We start from the raw sequence: 21,844 nt of genomic DNA, 5'->3' as shown, positions 1-21,844 counted from the left end.
AAAACTAAATTTTGGCCCCATATACCCGGAATATCAGTATTCTGCGCCCTGGGTTAGACAAGACAATAGGAAAAGGTATACAATTACATCATACTCTTACTTTGCAGGTGCTCAATAAATTTTATTGAAATAAATACCATAAAGTATAAAGAAAAATGTTATCTGCAGTGGAATTCAGCTCCTTGATACTCCAATTAACTCCTAGTCAGGCGACTTCTAAAATGGCGGCAACAAACAGTTCAGGTTTGGGGGGTTCTTTTGGGGGAGGTCTCTTTAATTGCCATGAGGAATGATGGACAATTCTGGTTCAACTTAATGAAATTAGGAAGGGAATAGAAGGAGTGGGAATTTTTGGTCAGAAATCAACAATGTTTCTCTATAAATAGTCAAAGGTAACTGTTTTAAACATTGGGGCCTTTCAGTCTTCATCATAACCTCTCTCTTTCTCTCTGTCTCTCTCTCTGTCTCTCTCTCTCTGTCTCTCCCTGTGTGTCTCTGTCTCTGTCTCTCTCTCTGACATGACAGGGTGAGAGCAGCTTTAAACAAATAGATACAAATATAAAAGTGAGTGGGCTGTGTTCAGAAAGGCTATACAAAGCAGCAGGCCTTGAACTGAATCCAAGTAACAGGCTGGTGTTACTTTGTTGGCTAATTATAGTCTACATTGGTGGCCTGCTAGGGGCGACAGAACATCTGCAGAGTATCAGAAGTGGCCTGGGCACCGCCCACAGAGTCTTGACTGGCCTTGTTTAATGGATCCACAGGTATTCCTAATGCTGAGAGCCACAATTGAGGGGATGGCCTGTCACTCCCTGTCACTCCCAAGCATACCTCCTACCCCTAACCCAACGCATCTCAGATCTGCAAGTGACTCTCACAGAGCTTGAAGTCTGAGCGGACCCATGGGGACAGGCCGCTGGAGGGAGAAATGGAAGCTCAGGCGCCCCAATTCCATCTGACCTTCATCAACTAGCCTCTGCTCCCCAGTGAGGAATCTCATGGGCAGAACTTACTTACCGGCCCGGATTCTGCTCTCATTAAGTGAGATAGAACTATAGATGAGAATGGAATTCATTCATCTCTCTTAGAGTTTTCTAAAAAGTGTGCTTTATTAAATGTGAGGTGTCAACTGGCAGCTGAAACATGGGCCAGAGAAAAGTCATTATGTCCCAAATGTTTGGGCTCCCCCAGATTTCGCTTATGACTGTCATGACCAGATCTAGGAATAGCGGGATCTACTTGTAGCGGTCCTTCCGCTAAGAACTGAATTTCCAGGCACATGGTTCTCGATTTCCAGGCACATGGTTCTCGGCTGGGGAGAGCAAACAGTCTTCAGACTCTGCGTGTCTTTTTCTTAACTTTCCTCAAAGGACAAGGCCTGCTGCTTCCCTTTCCCAGCTCGTGGTTTCCGAAGGGTTTGAAGAAAGGGCGGCTCTCTTGTCACACAGCCGTCTCTGAAACCGCCCCGATGTGCCTCAAAGCCTGGAAGAGCCACCTCCTCTTCACAATTCTTCTTTCTCCTCCTCTGCACAGACGCAGGCTGCCCGCTGACTGTTCATAAAGGGTCGGCAGCCCAAGGTCCACACGGTGTTGAACACGGTATCAGCCAGAGAATCACAGGCTGCTTGAGAAAGATGAATAGAAACGTAAAGACCCAGCACAGACCACCCCAGGAGCGGGTGAGGCAGGGTATTTCCAGGGTGATGAGCAGAGGGGTGGCAGAGACAGGGAGCATAGAGTTAAAAGAACAGCATACCTTCAAGTGAGGCACTTTCAGAGAAGCTCCACCCCCTAGTCCAATAAAGCAGATACGCTTGCTGGCACCTCACTTTTGTGGCACCTCCAGGAGAAAGTCATTAGAAATCCCACACTATCGTGATTTCAGAATACTCGTTTAGACTATACTGCCATGTTTCCCTGATCAACCATGGGGTGCACAGTTATTTATTGATGGAAGGGAGATGTGCATGAGAGATAAGCAGGGCACCAGAGATTAAACAGACAAAACACATCATCCCAACTCAAGGACCTCCTAGTTTGGACCAAGAGATGAAGCGAACAAATGGGACAATAGCTAACTATACTACACCATGGTGACAGGAACCACAAGGTGGCTGGGAACTCATGGAAAGGTTCCTGTCCCTTGGGTGAAGGGGCTCTGAGGGAAGATGAGGCAGGGAAAGACTTTGGCTCACTTGTATAACAGATACCATGGACACGCCAGAACGTCTAAACAACCTGCAGGAAATAGAAGTTCTCCACTGAACTGACTCAATGAAATGGAAAATGAAAACAGATGACTAGTCACTAAAAAGTGCATCTCCCAAAGAGATCCATTGCCGTGTGGTTTCAAGAAATATTTACCATTCATGGCAATCCCTTCTAAATGCTTCCAAAACCTAGGACTATATCTACCCCGTTGTATGTGGTCAGCAGTATTCTGATAATAAAATCAAACAGACAGAAAACCACTGATAGATATCTCTCATGACTAAATGCAACATCTTCAGCAGACACTAGTCAATTAGACTCCTACCCATGACCAAGTAGGGCTTATCCTAAGGATTCAAGCTGGTTTAACACACTGAGCTCAGTATAGCATATCCCCTACCAATAAAATAAAAGTCACACGCCACATACAGCAGACATTTCCGTGATAGAAACACTCAACAACACAGGAGGAGGACTTCTACACCTGACACGGAGCACCTAGGAAGACTCAGGGCCAGGACTCATGCTCAGAGCTAAGCTGACACCTTTTCCCTACAGAACAGGAAGAAGATATACAAGGATATATAGTCACAACACTTCCATTGCATGGGTATTTAAGGTTCTAGCCAGGAAAGTCAAGCAAAATGAAGGCATTCAGATCCCAGTGGAAAGGACGTGCTGATGGCATCGTGTGAAAGACTAAGCTATGCACTGAAAACTAATACATGAGTTCAGCCAGATGGAAGAATAAACCAATAGGCAGAAATCAATCATCTCTCTGCACAGTATCAATAAGTCACCTGCCAAGCCAATTAAAATGGTAGGAGGAAGGGATCAATGGGTGACAGCACTTGCTGCACCAGCTTGATGCATCCTGAGTTTGATCCCAGGAGCCCATATACAAAAGCTGGAGTTAGGGGCTGGAGAGATGGCTCAGCTGCTTCAAGGCTAGGCTCACAATCAGAAGTATACAAAAGCTGGAGCCGGGAGTGGTGGCTCACACCTTTGACCCCAGCGCTGGAGCCAAAGCCAGGAGGATCCCTGAGTCTGAGGCCAGCCTAGAATACGTAGTGAGTCCCAGACTAGCCAAGGCTATTCAGTGAGATGCTGTCTCTAGTAAACAAGAGCAAAAGCAGAAGCTGGACTCAGTGGCTTAGAGGTGTTATCTCAGCATCTCTATAAGAAGATGAGAGGCGGGGCCAGGAGGATCGCTGGGGAGATCAACACTAGAGAGTTGTCCCTTGACCTCCACATAAACACACTTGCAAAAAATGAAGCAAAATTTAAAAAAGAAAATGAAGAACATAGTTCCATTTACTATAATATTACAAAGGAAAAAAACTAAAACAAACAAACAACAAACCAAAACCCTGCAAGGCCTATGCTACAACAATGATAGCACATGGGATCCGGGAGCGGGGATGAATAGAGATACAAACAAAAAGAAAGACATTCGTGTGCTTGGACTGGGAAACATAATTTTGCTAGAATTTATCCACAGATTCATCCACAGCTCTGAGAACGACAGCTGTCATTTAATGCAGAAATTAAGAAGCCGATCTTAAAATTCCATAGAAATGGCAGGAATCTGGAGTGTCCAGAGAGATCTTCACAAAGAACAAGACTCCAGGGCACATCTCAGCTTGCAGATCCACTGCAGTGCTCTGGTGGTGGGGACACCACAAAGTCTTAGAAGGAAAGATGAGTACGTACTTTAGGGTTTGGGCTGGTGAAGCCTTTACTACACATAACAGCAAAAAATACCATTGATGAAAAAAAGCAGATTTCACTTCATCAAAATTTAAGCTTTCTGGGTCTCAAAAAAAAATAAATAAATAACACTCAGTAGAAGCTGCTGTGGGTCCACCAGTAACCCAGACCAGAGTCTGAGGCAGGAGGATCTGGAAGTTTGTCATCATTCTGGGCTACACAGAGACCCTATCTCAAAGAGTAAGGGTGTGTGTGTGTGTGTGTGTGTGTGTGTGTGTGTGTATACTTGTAAATCATAAGTCTGATGAGGGATTAGAAAGGTTCTCCTGACTCAATGACTAAAATAAAAATTTAAAAAGGGACAATAAACCTGGATAAATACTTTATATGTCCTACATATATATATATGTATATATATATATATATATGTATATATATATATATATATATATATATATATATACATATATGTGTGTGTGTGTCCAACATCATCAGTTATCAGGGGGATACTTAGGGTCTGTAACAAAAACAATAATGAATGTTGACAAGGGTGTGAAGAATCTGGGGCCTTGGGGGATATAAAATGATGTGGCTGTTTAGAAAAACATTTTCTAAGATTATCAAACGGCTCAACACATGTTCCATATAATCCAGCAATTTCTCATTTATATATGCACACACACACATACACACACACACACAAACATGGTTCCTGCAGATGCTCATCTGCCAGTGTTCATGGTAGCAGTACTAATGCCGAAGCCAACCCCAATTCCTCCTGATGGACAGATGAAGATGGTATGGGAAGGGGTACAAAGTTTCCAGCACTAAAGAGAAATAACTTTCTGATACGTTCCTCAGCATAGAGAATTGAAGGAAATTGGTCCCAGAAACCCAAGTATTTTGATTCCACTGTATAAAAATTCCAGAAGAGGCAAATCAATAGAGGTGGAAATTAGTTTCCCAGCTGGGCTGAGCAGGGGTGAGGGTGAGGGTGGGGGTGAGGGTCTGAGGGAAATGGCTATGGGGTTTCTTTGGAAGATATGAACATGAGGCTGATTGTATAACTCTGCAGACATATTACTAGTACTTAAATGAGTTAAATAATCCATAAATTAAATCTCAAATATACTGTCTTTTTTTTTTCTTTTTTCTTTTTTGGTTTTGGTTTTTCAAGACAGGGTTTCTCTGTGTAGCCTTGGCTGTCCTGGAAATCGCTCTGTAGACCAGGCTGGCCTTGAACTCAGATTCACCTGCCTCTGCCTCCCAAGTGCTGGGATTAACGGCGTGCACCACCACTGCTCAGCCTCAAATACATGGTCTTAGTGCCACCAGCGCATTCTCAGAATGTTCTTCACAGATGGAACTTTAGGGTGGAAAGCCCGGGCCTTCAACCCAGATAGATTTCAGTGTGGGAGTCCAGAGGGAGATCAGGATGGCTGAAATGGTGCTAAGGAGCTGGCCTAGGGCTGACTTAGACAGAGCTGTGCATGCAGAGCTCTGGGACTTGTATCTAGTCTCTAGAGAAGACAAACTGCTCAGTGGCTTCAACTGCAGGCAAAGGCCATTAGATATAGGCAATGTTAAAATAGAGCTGGTCCCAGTGGATGGCCCCTCAGTTGGTGGAACATAAAATCAGAATGTTGTAGTAACCTGGCCAGTAAGAGAGCAATGAGATATTTAGGAAGAAAAAATCAATAGGACATTGGCCTAGAACCATTTCCTGACCCAAGCCTACATCAATGACATCTCTTTCTACCCTTTGTGGCCACAGGTTAGAGAAGATCTTGCTTTTACAAGGCCCAGTTAATGTTTTATATCCTTCACACATTCACACAAAGACTATTTTCTAGACACTGTTCTATGAACCACATCCAAGACTGTCCCCACAGTTGCTATCTCTGTGGCTCAGAGGAGCTGGAGTCTCAACCTTTCCCATCTGGAAACTTTGAACATTAACACCAGGTTATCATGTTCTGGCGTCCGACAAAGAGCTATGAAAACTTTTGAACAGTCAATTAGGAAAAAAAGAAAGAACCAAGCCAGAGCTGGAAGCCGAGGGGTTAGGCAGTGCTTCCAAACAGCGATCTGGAGGAACACAGAGAGCTGTGCACACAGAAGAGAATTTCTAAAGTTCCTGCCCAAACTAAACGCGAATTATGAAAACAGAGTGTTAGCCAAACCACATGATCCTATATAGAAGGACTACTGAGTGGAAAAATTTTAAGCAGGGGCATGGAATCTTTCTCTCCAGTCTTAAAAGGCAGGTTTTTTTATTCTCCGGGAAGCACTGCTGCAGCCTTTCCCAGCAGGGTGGGTCCCAGCAGCTCATGGGTAGCAAAGATCTTCCATGAAGAGTGCCTAGTCTCTCCCTCCACCTTTCCTGCAAGCCCCAACCCTCTCTCCAGTCAAGGGGACCCTGGCTCCCTGTCACCAGGAAGTGTCCTTAAGAGACTTACCTTCCACGTTGGAGACAAAGCCCAGACTCCGCTTGAGGTCGGAGCAGATTGAGTGGAGGCACCATCGGAATTTCGCGTCACAGCGGTATTTGTTGGCACCGCAGGTGTCGTAGCAGACATCCAGCTGGTTGCAACACTTGGTCATTGCTGGGATGCCCAGGTCCATCTGGGAAAGTGAAGCAGGAGAGTGCGCCACGTAAGAACGGGGACCTGAGGTAACCCTGCCCACCTCATTGTGAACTAGTGTGTACCACGTACTAGATCAGTTCAGAGATGCCAAGGACTCAGGAGAAGCTGCTCCAAGTCACAGGATGCTGATTTTAATGTTGTTATTAGCTTCTTAAGTGACAGTAGCCTATTTTTCCATCTTTCCTTTTGTGATATTAGTTATTTTCAAATCCACAGCCATGTGTGGTGATACAAAACAGAGATTAGCGGGACAGTCCAGAGGGCAGAGCACCAGGAGATTTAAACTTGGTTAAAACTTAACATTGGTCTAAGAGTCTGTTGAAGTAAAAGATTGAAAGTGGCTCAGCTAGGAAAGGGCCTGCCTAGTGTGTGTGAGGTTTTATCCCCAGAACTGCAAAGACCAGGCCTGGCAGCACATGCCTGCATCCCAGGCAGAGGCAGGACAGCCAGAAGGTAAAGGCTATCCTTGGCTACATTTCAAGCTTGAGACCAGCCTGGACTACATGAGACTGTGCCTTTACAGGAGGAGGTGGAAGAAGAGGAGGGATGAGGAGGAGGAGGGCAAGGAGGAGGAGGAAGATGAAATAAAATCAAAGTAGATCAGAGCACTAAAAGAGAATGATCAGATTAACAAGTCAATTTATTTAATGTGTCAAAGATTTTAGCAGGAAATGTACGCACATATATATGTGTGCAAGCACGTATGTACATGGAAGAAGCTTTGTGGGCCTTAGAATCTGGCTCACTGGCTATACCTGAGGCACCAAATTTGAGCCTTGGCATCGCAAAATGAAACTTACTTGCCAAATTGATAAATAGCTTTTTTTTGTTTTTTGGTTTTTCGAGACAGGGTTTCTCTGTGTAGCCTTGGCTGTCCTAGAACAAACTTTGTAGACCAGGCTGGCCTTGAACTCAGAAATTCGCCTGCCTCTGCCTCCCGAGTGCTGGTATTAAAGATGTGCACCACCAAGCCCAGCTTGATAAATAGCTTTGCCTTCCAAGTTAGAGTTAACACATAATACAGAGCAAGACAAAGATGGTTTTAAAAACCAAAAACATGGATAGATGCACACTCAGTAGTGCACTCAGTGGTGCATGGGTGCACTCAGTGCTGCATGGGTGCATTCAGTGCTGCATGAGTGCATTCAGTGCTGCATGAGTGCCCTCAGTGCTGCGTTAGTGCCCTCAGTGCTGCGTTAGTGCACTCAATGGGGCATGAGTGCCCTCAGTGCTGCATGGGTGCCCTCAGTGCTGTGTGAGTGCACTTAGTGCTGCATGGGTGCCCTCAGTGCTGCATTAGTGCACTCAATGGGGCATGAGATCACAGAGTAGGTGAGGTTAGTACTAGGGAGGACATCTTAGATGTCTTTGCAGTTTCCTGATAACATGGGCTTGATTTCTTGCTTATTGTTTTTCCAGACAGGTTCTTATATAGCTCAGGCTAGCCTCAAACTCATTATGGCCTTGAATGAATCCTCCTGCCTCCACACCTGGCTTTGGAGGCTGGGATGTGGATGAGAGATGGAGCAAATCTGCTTTCAGGGCGTGTGTGAGGAGTGCGACATCAGTGGTGGTAGAGCCCCTTCTCAATAGTGCTTTCCAGTCTCTCTCTCTCTCTCTCTCTCTCTCTCTCTCTCTCTCTCTGTGTGTGTGTGTGTGTGTGTGTGTGTGTGTGTGTGTGTGTGTGTGTTTCGAGACAGGGTTTCTCTGTGTAGCCCTGGATGTCCTGGATCTCACTTTGTAGACCAGGCTGGCCTTGAACTCAGAAATCCGCCTGCCTCTGCCTCCCAAGTGCTGGGATTAAAGGCGTGTGCCACCACGCCCGGCTCCGGGTTCTCTTATTAACCCAAGGTCATCAGATGCAGAATAAGAACTTTCACAATTTAAAATGTCCTCTTAAGCAACACAACAACAACATTCTATTAAAGACATCCCGGCTCATTCAATGCAGCACAGGCTGGGTACTGTAAGTCTTCATAGGCTGTGGTTGTCTAATGCCTAAGGAAAAGGACTTTGCTTGGCCTCAGCCCCCAAACTAAAATTATACCATGACAAAGCAACTGTCCATTACCAAAGTGGAGTGGTGATCACTACCAAAACACTGCATGGAAAGAGGCAAGACATTCAATTTCACATACTTAAGAAAACATGTTCAGCCAATAGCAGTCAAGCTTCTTCTAGCCAATCAGTGTGTGAATGCGTATTTCTGACAGATGCATGGAAATTGCCTAAAGAATGGAGACTCTTCCTGCAGTTGGTGCAGAATTAAATTGTAATTAATAAGCTAGCAGCAGGTCAGATAGAACAAGGGTCCTAGAGCTGCTTAGAAGACTACTGCCCAGTGAAATTCTTAAATCAGCTAAAAATGGAGGTGTAACTGTATTATTAAAATATAATCCAGGGGCCTGGGAAGGTAGGTGGCTCAGAGGCTAGGAACACCGACTGCTCTGCCAGAGGACCTGAGTCTGATTTCCTGGCATCAACATTGATATGATGTCTCACAACAATCTATGAAGCCATCCCAGGATCTGATGCCCTCTTCAGGCCTCCAGAAGTACTGCAGGCATGAAGTGCACAGACATACCTGACAGCAAAAACATACACACAAAACCATCCAAACACATAAAATAAAATTTAAAAGAAAAAAAATGTATTAAAAAAAAAAAAACAAACTTCCAGGTTGGACCGATGGCTCGGTGGTTAAGAGCACTGACTGCTCTTCCAGAGGTCCTGAGTTCAATTCCCAGCAACCACGAGGTGGCTCACAACCATCTGTAATGGGATCTGATGCCCTCTTCTGGTGTGTCTGAAGACAGCTACAGTGTACCCATACATAAAAATAAACAAATCTTAAAAAAAAAAAAAAAAAAAAAAAACCTTCAAAAAACACACTATTCTGGGCCTGAGTGACACACTTGCTGTGCAACCATTAAGACCTGACAGTTAACTCTCCAAGTCCATAACAAGGTTGGCTGTGTGCAGCCCATCCAGGGACGACAGGAACAAGAGGATTCTCAAGGTGTGTGAGCCAGGCAGTCTAGCTAAATTGGTAAGCTCTAGGTAAGAAATAAGAAGGAAGTGGCTCAGTTGATAAAGTGCCAGCTGTATAAGTCAGAGAACCCGAGTCCTGGCCCCCACTGCACACATAAAAGCCAGGAACGGTAGCTTGTCTATCAACCCCCAGTGCAGGGGAAAGGTTGAGACATATGGATTCCCTAAAGCTGATTGGCCAGCTGGCCTAGCCAAGTGATGAGCTTCAGGTACAATGAGAGACCCCCACCTCACACACACACACACACACACACACACACCCCTACCTCAAAATCAACAACGAATAAAGAAAGAAGAAAGAAAGGAAGAAAGAAACAAAGAGAGAAGAAAAGAAAGAATCAAACAAAGAAACAAAGGAACAAAGAAACAGGCAGAGGGTAGGCAAGATATTTCATGTCCTAAAAGCGCAAGGCACCAAGCCTGAAGACTGGAGTTCAGTCCCCGGGACACCAGGACCCACACAGTGGAAGCAGACAGCTCCTGCAAGTTGCCTCTGACCTCCACATGCACCGTGGCATGCATGGCCCCACACTCAAAACAAATAAAAATATAATTTAAAAAGTTTAAAAGTGGAGAATGAATGAGAAAATTATCCAGCATTGACCCCTAGACTGCACACACTCCTCACGTGCGTGTGCATGAGCATGCACAAGTACACACGCTCACACGGGGAAAAAGTAAGGTGGAGAGCAAATGAGGAAGATATCTAGTGTCGCCCTCTGTCTTCACTTGATCTTAGCCAAAAGGCCGAGAAGCAATGCCCTCTGTCTTCCTAAATGCATGTGTGCTCATAGACACACACACACACACACACACACACACACACGACACAACTCAATATTATAGCTGATGTCCCTCTAGCTTCATTTTATATCAAACCTCTCTTCTATAGTGCAGGTCAAAAGCATGATTTGTGTGTGTATGTGTGTGTCTATGAGCACACGTGCATGTGCGTATGTATTCATGCATGCTCAGGTGTGCTTGTGGGGGGTAAGTGTGTGTGCTTGTGTGTATGTGCGTTCATGCATGCTCAGGTGTGCTTATATATATGTTCATGCACGCTCAGGTTGTGTGTGTATGTGTATGTATGTGTATGCTTGTGTGTGTGTTCATGCATGCTCAGGTGTGCTTGTGTGTGTGTGTTCATGCATGCTCAGGTGTGCATGTGTGTACTTGTATGAGTATGTGCACCCATGGGAGCCTATGAGTGGAGGCCAGTGGTCAACCTCAGCTATTATTTCCCAGAGGCCAATTCTCTTGCTTTTTTGAGTCAGGGTGCATCTTTTGCCGGGAACATTCCAAATAAATTCTTTGCTCCCTCTGGCACCTGGCTGTCTTCATCCACACAGTGCTGGCATTACAAGTGTGTGCCACGATGACCAGGCTTCTTAATGTGGGGTCTGGGGAGCAAACTCAGATCCTCTTGGTTGCAAGGCAAGCACCGTGCTGACTGAGCTATCACCCAATCCAACCTCCTAATTTCTGAGACAGGGTTTCACGTCGCCCAGGCTGGCCTCAACTTCACTGTGTAGTCAAAGATGACTTTGAGCTTTTGTTCCTCCTGTTTCAACCTCTGGAGTGCTGGGATTACAGGCATGTGCCACTACACCTAGTTTACAGGATGCTACTTAGAGCTTTGTGCATGCAAGGCAAGCACTCTACAAACCCCAGATGGGTCCGAGAAATCTACCAGGAGATCAAATCACAGCCTGCTTCCAGGAGAGGCTGACAGTTTGAGAAGGGGTTGGTGATGTGCTAATGGATCTCAGGAAGCAGCGAGTGGGTCAAACTGCAAACATTTTTTTTCAGATTTATTTATTTTATGGATATGAGCACTCTATCAGCTTGCTCGCCAGAAGAGGACATCAGATCCCATTACAGATGGTTGTGAGCCACCACATGGTTGTTAAAAATTGAACTCAGGACCTCTGACAGAGCAGTCAGTGCTCTTAAACCACTGAGCCATCTCTCCAGCCCAAACTGCAAATGTTGTTGATATGACCCTTTGAACACAAAGCTATTGCTTGCAGAAGTCAGCCAACATAGCAATCCGTTCTTTCTGGCCAGTACCAGCCACTCTAGTCCCTCGCTGGAATGAACTACTAGTTTAAGTAAACCGCCATCATCCAGTCGTCTTTAAGTTGTGTCCTGATGCCATAAATCTTGGCTGATGCTTACAATGGTGACTTTGAAGTTCACAGATACCAGAAACTCAGCAGTCTTTGAGAAAATGAACTCAAATATCTTTCCTGAAAATTCTCTCCCTTCCCCCATTCTAGTTTAAAATTCCAAATCCCACTGTTCCAGTAGATTCCATAAATGATCGCTTCTGTCACTGATTATCATTGGATTGCCCTTATTTACTTAAAAACGCATCAATGAAGAAGGCAATATTAGTGATACGTACACTTCCTGGTACCTTGATACCCAGGAAATAGGAACTGCAACCATTGGGCTCCTGGGCTTTGTAACCAGGTCTGGGCATCGGCGCCTTTCCTGGCAGGAAGAAGGAAAAAAGTGGAAGAAATATTTAGAAGTCAAACATTTGACACTTATTCATCAAATTAATATTTCCTTAAAGCATATTCTATTTTTCATTTAAATGTCACTGTCTCCCATAAGATATTCCCATTGACTAGGTAGCAAATTGAATATCTCCTCCAGACAGAGTGAGGCCACCAACACCCTCGTCTGGCCCCCATGGGCACTACATGTACAGACCCCAGATGTGCATGCTTCAAATGCACATACCTCACAGACACACGCACGATTTAAAAATAAAATTACTTACTTTGTTTTTAATCCCGTGTATGTGTGGCTCTGTGCGCACATGCTGATGTCTGTCAAGTGCAGAGGTTTTGGACACTTTTAGAGCTGGAAATCCAGACAGGCATAGGTACCTTACAAGTTCTTCTCAATTGCTGCTGAGCCATCTCCCCACCACCTCAGTTCTTATGTACAGAGAAACTATTGCTTTTGGCAGTGAATGTTCCAGAACTGTACCAGGACCTTGCATACCGTAAGCGCACACTCTGCCACTGATCTATGCTCCATCCTGCCAACACTCTGGCTGTGACCGTGAAGCCTCAGGCTGATTAGGTACCCACAGTTACTGCTCAGCCTGGCTTTCCTTGGGCCACAGTTGAATACCAGGTGAGTTCTGCTCATTTCCTGCGTGTGAGGTGTTCTGGAGCTGGGGATGATTCCGGTGACCATTCTTCACCCTCATCACTGTAGGGAGATGGGAAGCATCTTGCTTCTTTCTTGTAATATTGGGTTGAGATTTTGAAATCTCTTTGTGCATATGAATGAGTTCATGTGTGTGTGTGTACATGCATATGCAGTGTATTCTGTGTACATGCATGTGCAATGCATATATGTGCATGTACATGTGTGTGGTATATGTATGTGCACATGTATAAGCATGTGTGTGATATGTGTGGTATGTGGTGGTGTGTGTGCTATGTGTGTGGTGTGGTATATATGTGGTATGTGTAAGGTATTTGCCTGTGAAATGTGTGTTTGTGTGGTGTGTGGTGGTATGTATGTACATGTATGTGGTGTGTGGTATGTTTGTGCTGTGTGTGTGCATGTGTATGGTGTGGTGTATGTGTGTAATGTGTGTGATGTGGTTATGTGTGGTGTGTGTGTGTGTAATGTGGTGTGTGTGTGGAGGGTGTGTGTGTGTGTGTGTTATGCATGTTGGGGGAGGTGCCTGGCATCTGCCTGTCTCTGCCCCACAGGGCTGGGTTACAGGCAAGGACTGCCAGGCTCAGCGTCTACTCCAGCCAGAATCTGAACGTAGCTCTTCCTAACAAGTGTCTGTGCTTGTGCTGTCAGCACTTACAGGTCGGCACTGGCTCCCAGTTCTAGAACCCTAAATAATCCAGACCAACTCAAGGACTCTCAGAAAATATGTATGCAGCAGACACACATGTCTATGGAAATGAAAGAAACTCGTCCTTCTATAGTCGTTCAGGCTCAGCACCCCAATTCTTAAGGGACCAGTTACCTCTCTTGGTATTGAGCACTAGACACCCTGACCTGGGTCTGAAATTCCTATCTCAGACCCAAGCCCCAGGGTCTGCAGCGTTAGGATCTGCCCGCCATCACCTCCTCACGTTCTCCGTCTCTGAAGGTTTCCATTATCATCTCACCATGTGTGTGAGTGTTTGTATGTGAGTGTGTGAGCATGTATGTGTGTGATCATGTGTGTGAGTGTGTGAATGTGTGTGTGAGAGTGGGAGAAAGTGTGAGTGAGTGTGTATGAGGGTGTGTGTATGTATGGAAGTGTGTGTGAAAGAGAGTGAGTGTAAATGAGTGCGTGAGAATGTGTGAGTGTGAGCGTGAGAGAGTGAGTGTGTGTGAGTATGTGTGAGTGAGTGTATGTCAGTATGTGTGAGTGAGAGTGAGTGTAAATGCGTGTGTGTGAGAGTGTGAGAGAGTGAGTGTATGTGAGCATGTGTGTGAATATGAATGAGTATATGTGAGTGTGTATAAGTATGTGTGAGTGTGTGTGAGAGAGAGAGAGAGAGACAGACAGACAGACAGACAGATACTGGGGAATAGTCTGACATTAATAGATGAGTCACACATGGACAAACAATGGAGCCATGTGGTTTAATTCAATGTTGTCTCCTGGAAATAAAACGAGGGAAATTTTATCTCTTCTCCAGATTGCTCGTCTATAAGCGTTCCACACAGCTACCTTTATAGACATCAGGAAAAACGTAAATAAAACTAATGTCTGAATTCACAGGCAATGCTTTTTTATAGTTTCTTTTAAATTGCCTTTTATTATTTTGTGTGTATGGGTGCTTTGCCTGCACGTGGGTCTATGTACCGTATGCATGCCTGGTGATCTTGGAGACAAGAAGAGAACTGGAGTTACACATGATTGTGAACTGCTGGGAATTGAACTCAGGACCTCTGGAAGAACAGCCTGTGCTCTTAGCCACTGGGCAATCCCTCCAGCTCTCCCACCCCCACCCAAAGCATCATTTTAGTGACTGCAGGAGGTGATTGCTGCATACACTGATGGCTTCCCAAATTACCCTTGGTCTTTTGCACTTAAGAAACCACAGATGAGAAACTTCTAAAGTCAGTTTGAAGGATAATGGAATGACTGGGCTGCCCTACGCACAATGCTGGTGAGCTGCAGGGTTATTCGCTTCAGGAAGCTGCTTGGGAGAGAGACATGGAGCCTAAGTTTTAGTGGAGGAGACAGTTGAATTTAGGCAGAGATAACACACTCCAGCTGTTGTTTATAGTGTTGATGCTCTGAGCCTGGGCATCCCCAACATGCTATGTTTACATGTAAATTTATTTCCTGGTGCAGTTGAGAACTTGAAACTGTTTCCTTGGCTTGCAAATGGTGACTCCCCTCGTTGCCAGACTTTTATAACTTGTAGTTGCCTGCTAACTACAAATGGGCTTCATCTATTTTAATGATCAGGGACGGGAATCAAAACAAGAATAATATTTTATGACATGTGAAAGTTATATGAAATTCAAGTTTTAGCGCCCATAAAGAAGTTTTATTGGGGCACAGCCACACTCATTTAGTATGTATTAGCTGTGACTGTCTCCACAGGGAAAGAAATCACAGGAGATTGCTGCAATCTTAAACCAAGGATGCTTTTCTAATCAAGATGTAAAAGTCAGGGGCTGTAAAGAAAGAGACTGGCAAATTTGTGCCCATAAAATGTAAAGCATAAACAAGTTAACCCCATAAAACACAGACATTGAGATGGAGGTTCCGGGAAGAGTTAGCAGAGATGCCCAGCAATGCCACCTCCCGCCACGGGCCCCACCCTCTTGATCAACCTTTCTCCTCTCTCATTTTTGTTACTGTAAAGATGAAGAGAAGGGCACATCACAGATCAGGGATCTGAATGTCTCCCATGGAGGGTGAGGCTGCCCTCATCCAGCTGCTTTCCAAAAGGTACCTGCAAGGACACAGTGCACGTTTGCCTGACAACCTCCAGGGATGCCCCAGTGAGCAGTACGGTGATTTGGAGGCAGCAAGATAACATCCATCCATCAACAGAATAGACTTTTCACGCCAAACACTAAAAAGGAGTAAGTTGCTTCCTAGTTCATTGGTCCTGATCCTGTTTAAATATCAAAAGTCCCAGATCCTTGGCCCCCACCCCCACCACACCCCCTGTCTGCTTCAGCAAACTGGTAAATTCTTCACCCTAGCACTGAGGCAATAGGTTGGCTCCTAACTCTGCAGGTGTTTGTTTCTTTCCACAGGCTTCTGAGAACCCAGTGAAGGCTGTAGAAAAGTCCTTTGCTGGGAAAATAGGCAAACACAAGGATGCGAAGTTTTTCTATGGCATTTCAGACAGATAAAAATGTCTCTTAAAAAGATTAAAAATGCCGGGCGTGGTGGCGCACGCCTTTAATCCCAGCACTCGGGAGGCAGAGGCAGGCGGATTTCTGAGTTCGAGGCCAGCCTGGTCTACAAAGTGAGTGCCAGGACAGCCAGGGCTACACAGAGAAACCCTGTCTCGAAAAACCAAAAAAAAAAAAAAAAAAAAGATTAAAAATGACAGGGCTTGGTATGTAGCTCAGTGGGTGGAGTGCCTGATGACATGCAGCTGTGGATTTGAGCCCTGGATGTGAGTAAATTGGACATGGTGGCCTGTGTGTATCATCTCAGTACCCAGGAGGTGGATGCAGGAGGATCAGAAGTTCAGGGTCATCCTTGGCTACAGAGAAAGTTTGGAGCTCGCCTGGGTCCTATGAGGCACTGTCTCAAAGTATTTTAAAAAGTGAAGATTTGCTGCAGTGCGAAGCTTCTGAAGATAAAAAGGAGCCATGACAGACCAGAGGCAGCGGAGAGACGGAGAAGGTATTAGCACACTGTGCAGCTAAGAAAGGGCTGGCACCCAAAACACGGACAGGAGCAATAGCATAAATAAAATCCCAACTTTAGAATGGCCAAGCCATGTTTCTCGCTGGCTGTGGTGGCCCATGCTTTAATTCCAGCGTGCAGAAGGCAGAGGCAGGCAAGCAGATCTCTAAGTTTGAGGGCAGCCTGGTCTACAGAATGAGTTCCAGGGCAGCCAGGGCTACACAGAGAAACCCTGTCTCAAAAAAATTAAACCAAAACAAAAAGATGTTTCTCAAAAGAAGCCAAACAGGGGACTCAGCACCCACGTGGCAGCTCACAACTAGTTATAACTCCAGTTCCAGGGATTTCATCGCTCTCTTCTGGCTTCCATGGGCACCAGGCACCCATATGATATCCATACATGCAAGCAAAACACCCACACACTAAAATAAAATAAAATAAAATAAAATAAAATAAAATAAAATAAAATAAATACATCCAAAAATCAATTTGAAGAAGCCTAGCAAGTGATGGGTGCACATGCAAAGGTGCATCCCTGTTTCCAGGGAAATACAAGTGGGGACCACAAGGGATGCACACCACCTTACACTTGCTAGGATGGCCAAAGGGAGCTCATACCTCCATGAAAAGTTAAAAACTAAAATCAGAATGGCTGTATGGCCCAGCAATCCCACTCCCGGTATATATCCATCAAAGCTGAGCTTGTGGAAAAAACATCTACCCTGTCTTGTTCATCGCAGCATTGATGGTGACACAGAAACAACTCAAACACTTGTCAATGTGGGAGTAGATAAAGAAAACGTGTGTGCACTGTGGGATGCTATACCATAGGAAGGAGGAAAGCCTGTCATCCTGGAACTGGAAATCAATGCACTTGGGGGTGGGGTGGGGGAGGTAAATCAGAAAAACCCGTACTGTATGATCTCCAGTGTGGAACCTAAGAAAGAAAAGTCAGGTTCCTAGAAACGGAGAGCAGAAAGGCTGAGCGGAGGAGAAACTGAGAAAGAGAGATCTTGGCCAAAGGGCCCATTTTTGATGGAACGAATAAGTTTTAGTAATTTTTTTGTACTGATGATCACACCTATGATTTTGTGTTACATATTTCTGCTATCGTTTGAACCTAAAATGCTCCATGGGGACTGGGGAGATGCCTCAGTGGGTAAATACGGATGCTTGATGCGCAGCATCAGGACCTGAGGTCAAATCAATAACTTCTATGTAAAAAAGCTGGGCATGACTGCTCCTGCACCTGCAACCCCAAGGCTATATGAATACAGAGACAGGGGGCCTGGAGAGATGGCTCAGTGGTTAAGAGCACTGACTGCTCTTCCAGAGGTCCTGAGTTCAGTTCCCAGCAACCACTGCTGACTCACAACCATCTGTAATGGGATCTGAGCTCTCTCCTGGTGTGTCTCAAGACAGTGACAGTGTGCTCACATACAGAAAATAATAAATAAATCTAAAAAAAAAAAAAAAACAACAACAACAAAAAAAACCACACCAGAGTCAGGATGGCTGACACCTTCTGACTGCCAGCCTAGCTCCAAGTTCAGTGAGAGCCAGTCTCAGGGATCAAGGTGAAGTGTGATAATTTGAGACACAGATGTCCTTCTCTGGCCTCCATGTCTATGTATATTTAGACACACACACACACAACTCCCCACAGGATTTTGTTTTGAATGCTAGTTTTCTGGCTGATGCTACTGTTTTGGGAAGCTGAAGAATTAATTCTAAGAGAGGGGGCCTGTGTGTCAGAAGTAGCTGTCCAGGGCCATGCCTTTGAAGGCAACACCCAGCCTAGCTCTCTCTGCTTGCCAATGTTGCCTGGTGAAGCAGGCTCCACTTCAGGCTCCCACTGCCCACAGTTGCTTCTTTAGCGTCCTTCCATGATAGGCAGAGACATTCTGAAACCCCGCGCCACATAAGCCCCTTCCTTCCTTAAATCATTTCTAGCAAACGTGCAGTGAGAAAGGAAACCCAATCTCAAACCCCCAGAGTACAGACTTTTAACACTCTCACCACAAATAAAAGGATCATCTGTGGGAGGCGTGGCCTATGCATTGAGCCTTTTCATCATGGATGAAAGCACCAGGCTTCTCCATAAGTAGCCACTATTATTTTTGTTGATTTTTTAAAAAATTTAAAGATTTGTGTTTAGAGCATCCTTTAGGAGGAAGTGGGCTGAGAGAGGATCTTGAGGGTCTCACTGCGTAGCCAGGCTGACCTGTCTCAGTCTCTCCAGTAGCTGGGATCACAGTCTCAAGACATTCCTCCCATAAGCAGTTGGGGAGCTCGCTGGTCCCACCCAGTCAGAGGCTGCCCAACCAAAATTTGCTGAAATCTTTTGACGCTGTTTTACTAGAGAAGTAAGAACAAGATCGGGCTCACCATTTTACAAGAAGTCCTCCTGTTGTTAGATGTTTGCTAAACCTTGGGTATATTGACAATACTTGTGTTGATTCAAATGGCAGGCATTAACTTTCCTGCCTCTTTGATGGATATTAGGTGAGCTTAATGAGGTGACCCGGCCTTGTGCTTATCCATCTAACTTTGAGTAAACGTGATGCTGAGTCGCCCAGAATTTGACACCATAACGTTTTGGGGGGTAGGGTAGGAACACGATACTCAGCTCCCATCTCTTCCCAAGAGGGTGAAGGGGAAATTGTCTTCAGCCCCAGCTCCTGCCCTAGCTGGCTTTCCAACTCAAGCAAGGTAGGCATGGGAGCCCACTCCAGTTCCCAGTTGTGTCTCTGGTGTTTGGCTCTCGGGTGGCAGAGCTTGGGACCCCCGGCGGGCAGCAGGCAGGTCAGTTCAGTGATAACAGTGACTAAGGCAGGGCTGGACCCCTCCCTTGGCAGAATCTAGGCAAATCGCAGGCAGAAGCCTGCGGCAGAGAGGAGAGTCCTTCAAAGCTTTTGGGATGCGAAGGCAGTTGTTTGACCCGGGGCAGATTCTGCGGTTCAGCGTTCTCCCCTTAGGAGCATCTCTGAGACCCTGAGGTCCCTCTCAAACCTCTCTGCCATTCCTTAAGGCCTTACCTGCCTCCAGCAAACTCCTAAAAGGCCTCAGCGAAAGTTCCCAGGAAGCTGAGCAGAGCCTGAGTTTCCGATAAATCACACTTTTATCAGGAGATATAGAACCCAGACTTCACTCGGGGCCCCTCACAGGATTTAGTTGCCTACTTGCATTTCGGATGACACTACACCTGATTTTGCTATGCCTGGCGACCTGGCCTACTGGATGTAGGACAGATGTGACCTGCTTTGCTGCTCATGCTGTCACTCCCCACCCCCACCCCAGAGAAGGCATCTACTCACCATATCGACACCGGTACTGACAGACTCCATTCTTCCCTCCCAGCAGCTCCATGAAGGAATCCACGTAGCTGTTGACAGACTCGAAGCTGCCCCGCAGCTGCCTCAGGCCCCAGTCAGAGAAGGACTCCTCTTCCTTGGGGCTGGGGTCACTCTGAGCCAGGTTCCCTACCAGGCCAAGCCACAGGAGGAAGAAGCCGCAGAGCAGCTTCATCTTGCACGCACAAGTAGACCCTCGCGGCTGCTCTCGTCCCCAACCCCAGCCAGGGTCCCAGGAAGCCCTGGGGACATACACAACCCCGTGTCCGGGCTTATCGGTACAGTCAGTCTGTGTTCCCCAGAGGTGGACTTTAAACACAGCCATGGAGGCTGGGAGCCGATCCGAGTGATTAGAGAGGACAAAGGTGAAACTGTGGGAGGGGCTGTATGAGGATGGCCCAAGAGGGGACTTCCCAGTGGACCCCGAAGCGCTGGGGGGATGACTGCTAGCTCTGTGAGGCGGGACGGGAGCCCTGGGATTCTCCAGCACACTTGGGCACCTCAGGTTTCTCTACTGCAGAGCTCGTCCCAAGATCTCAGCCACACCCCTGAACTACTTCCTCCTCTATACCTGTCCTGGGGAGGCCCATGAGGGTGTGTGCGAGACCCCGGTAGCCCTACTGGGGTCACCGTCACCACAGGTGAATCTAATAACAGTCAGATTATGAGGGGCTAAAATCCAAGTGTGCCTTGGTGAGAGTTCAGGTTTTGAGCCCAGTTTCTGCCTTGGTCCCTCCGTGTCTCTAGCTCAAATTCTTCCATCTGGCAAAGGTCCTACTATCCTCCCAGGGAATACCTTTCTGAGAATCTGCAGGGCATGTGTTTATACTCAGTGCTGTATCCTGGGATCCCCTGAGACTGTAAGATGGCCCCAGCGGTGATTCCTTCCTCCCACCCCCTTTTAGGCAGATAAAAGTCCAGGCTGCTATCAGAAAGCCTGTTTGAGATTCCAAGCTTTGAGATTGCTCTCTGGAATCCAGGGTTTGGGCGTCACTTTCAGCGTAGTTTGCTCTTGGCCATGTGAAGAAATACCTATAAAATCACCAGTCTGGGAAACGACCATACACATTCTGAACTAGTCTCTTCTCAATCTCTCCTTTCCTGTCTCTCTCTGACTTTCTTCCTGTTTCTCTATGTCTATCTCTCTATGTGTGTCTGTCTCCCTGTCTTCTTGTTTCTCCCTCCCTCCCTCCCTCCCTCCCTCCCTCCCTCCCTCCCTCCCTCCCTCCCTCCCTCCACACATTCACACCTATTTTGTTAGGCAAGGTTGATATTTTTATTTGAGAAATAAGAAATCAGGGAGAGATTAAATGACTTCATTACTTAGGTCCCAAGGCTGGGCCAGGGCCATAACTGATGAGATCATATCAGAACAGAACCATGGGACTCCTTCTTCAAAAAGGAAGGAAAACTGGGGTGGGGGGCACAACTCAATAGTGCCTCTAATATGTGCAATGCCTCGAATATGTGCAATGCCTCGAGTGTGTTTGGGAATGGGGTGCATATGTGGGTATAGGAGCCTGTGGAGGCTGGGGGATGCCCTGGAGCTGAAGGTTGGGGGGGGGTGTCACCTGACACAGGTATCTGGAACTAAACTCAGGTCTCTGTAATTCCCTTAAAGAATTACAGGAAAATACAATCAAACAGGTGAAGGAATTGAACAAAACCATCCACGATCTAAAAATGGAAATAGAAACATTAAGAAATGAAAAAGGGAGACAACACTGGAGTTAGAAAAACTATGAAAGAGATCAGAAGTCATAGATGCAAGGATCACCAACAGAATACAAGAGACAGAAGAGAGAATCTCAGGTACAGAAGATACCATAGAAAACATTGACACAACAATCAAAGAAAATGCAAAAAGCTCCTAATTGAAAACATCCAGGACATAATGAGAAGCCCAAACCTAAGGATAATAGGTATAGAAGAGAATGAAGATTCCCAACTTAAAGGGCCAGTAAATATCTTCAACAAAATTATAGAAGAAAACTTCCCTAATCTAAAGA

The 21,844-nt window shown here is 45.9% G+C and overlaps 1 protein-coding gene and 1 pseudogene across 2 annotated transcripts; both read right to left on the bottom strand.

Annotated features, from left to right (window-relative positions):
- Positions 1 to 100: 100 nt before the first annotated feature.
- Positions 101 to 20,169, bottom strand: Pla2g12b (phospholipase A2 group XIIB). Of its 2 annotated transcripts, none has more exons than XM_021174471.3 (4): positions 19,800 to 20,169; positions 12,028 to 12,116; positions 6,381 to 6,546; positions 101 to 1,621 (listed from the first exon to the last, which is right to left on the bottom strand). In XM_021174471.3, exons 1-4 carry the CDS (start codon positions 20,158 to 20,160, stop codon positions 1,503 to 1,505), a joined length of 735 nt encoding a protein of 244 aa, XP_021030130.1. In that variant the 5' UTR covers positions 20,161 to 20,169; the 3' UTR covers positions 101 to 1,502. The 2 variants fall into 2 exon arrangements, with proteins under 2 accessions (XP_021030130.1, XP_021030129.1); XM_021174470.3 differs by having other exon boundaries at positions 101 to 1,624; positions 19,800 to 20,167.
- Positions 10,229 to 10,379, bottom strand: LOC115032268 (U2 spliceosomal RNA; annotated as a pseudogene).
- Positions 20,170 to 21,844: the final 1,675 nt, after the last annotated feature.

This window comes from Mus caroli, unplaced genomic scaffold, assembly GCF_978045245.1.
Source record: "Mus caroli unplaced genomic scaffold, Mus_caroli_1 scaffold_9, whole genome shotgun sequence".
Taxonomy (NCBI): Eukaryota; Metazoa; Chordata; class Mammalia; order Rodentia; family Muridae; genus Mus; species Mus caroli.
Note: the sequence above shows the minus strand (reverse complement) of the source record. Positions and strands in the feature narration are given on the sequence as shown.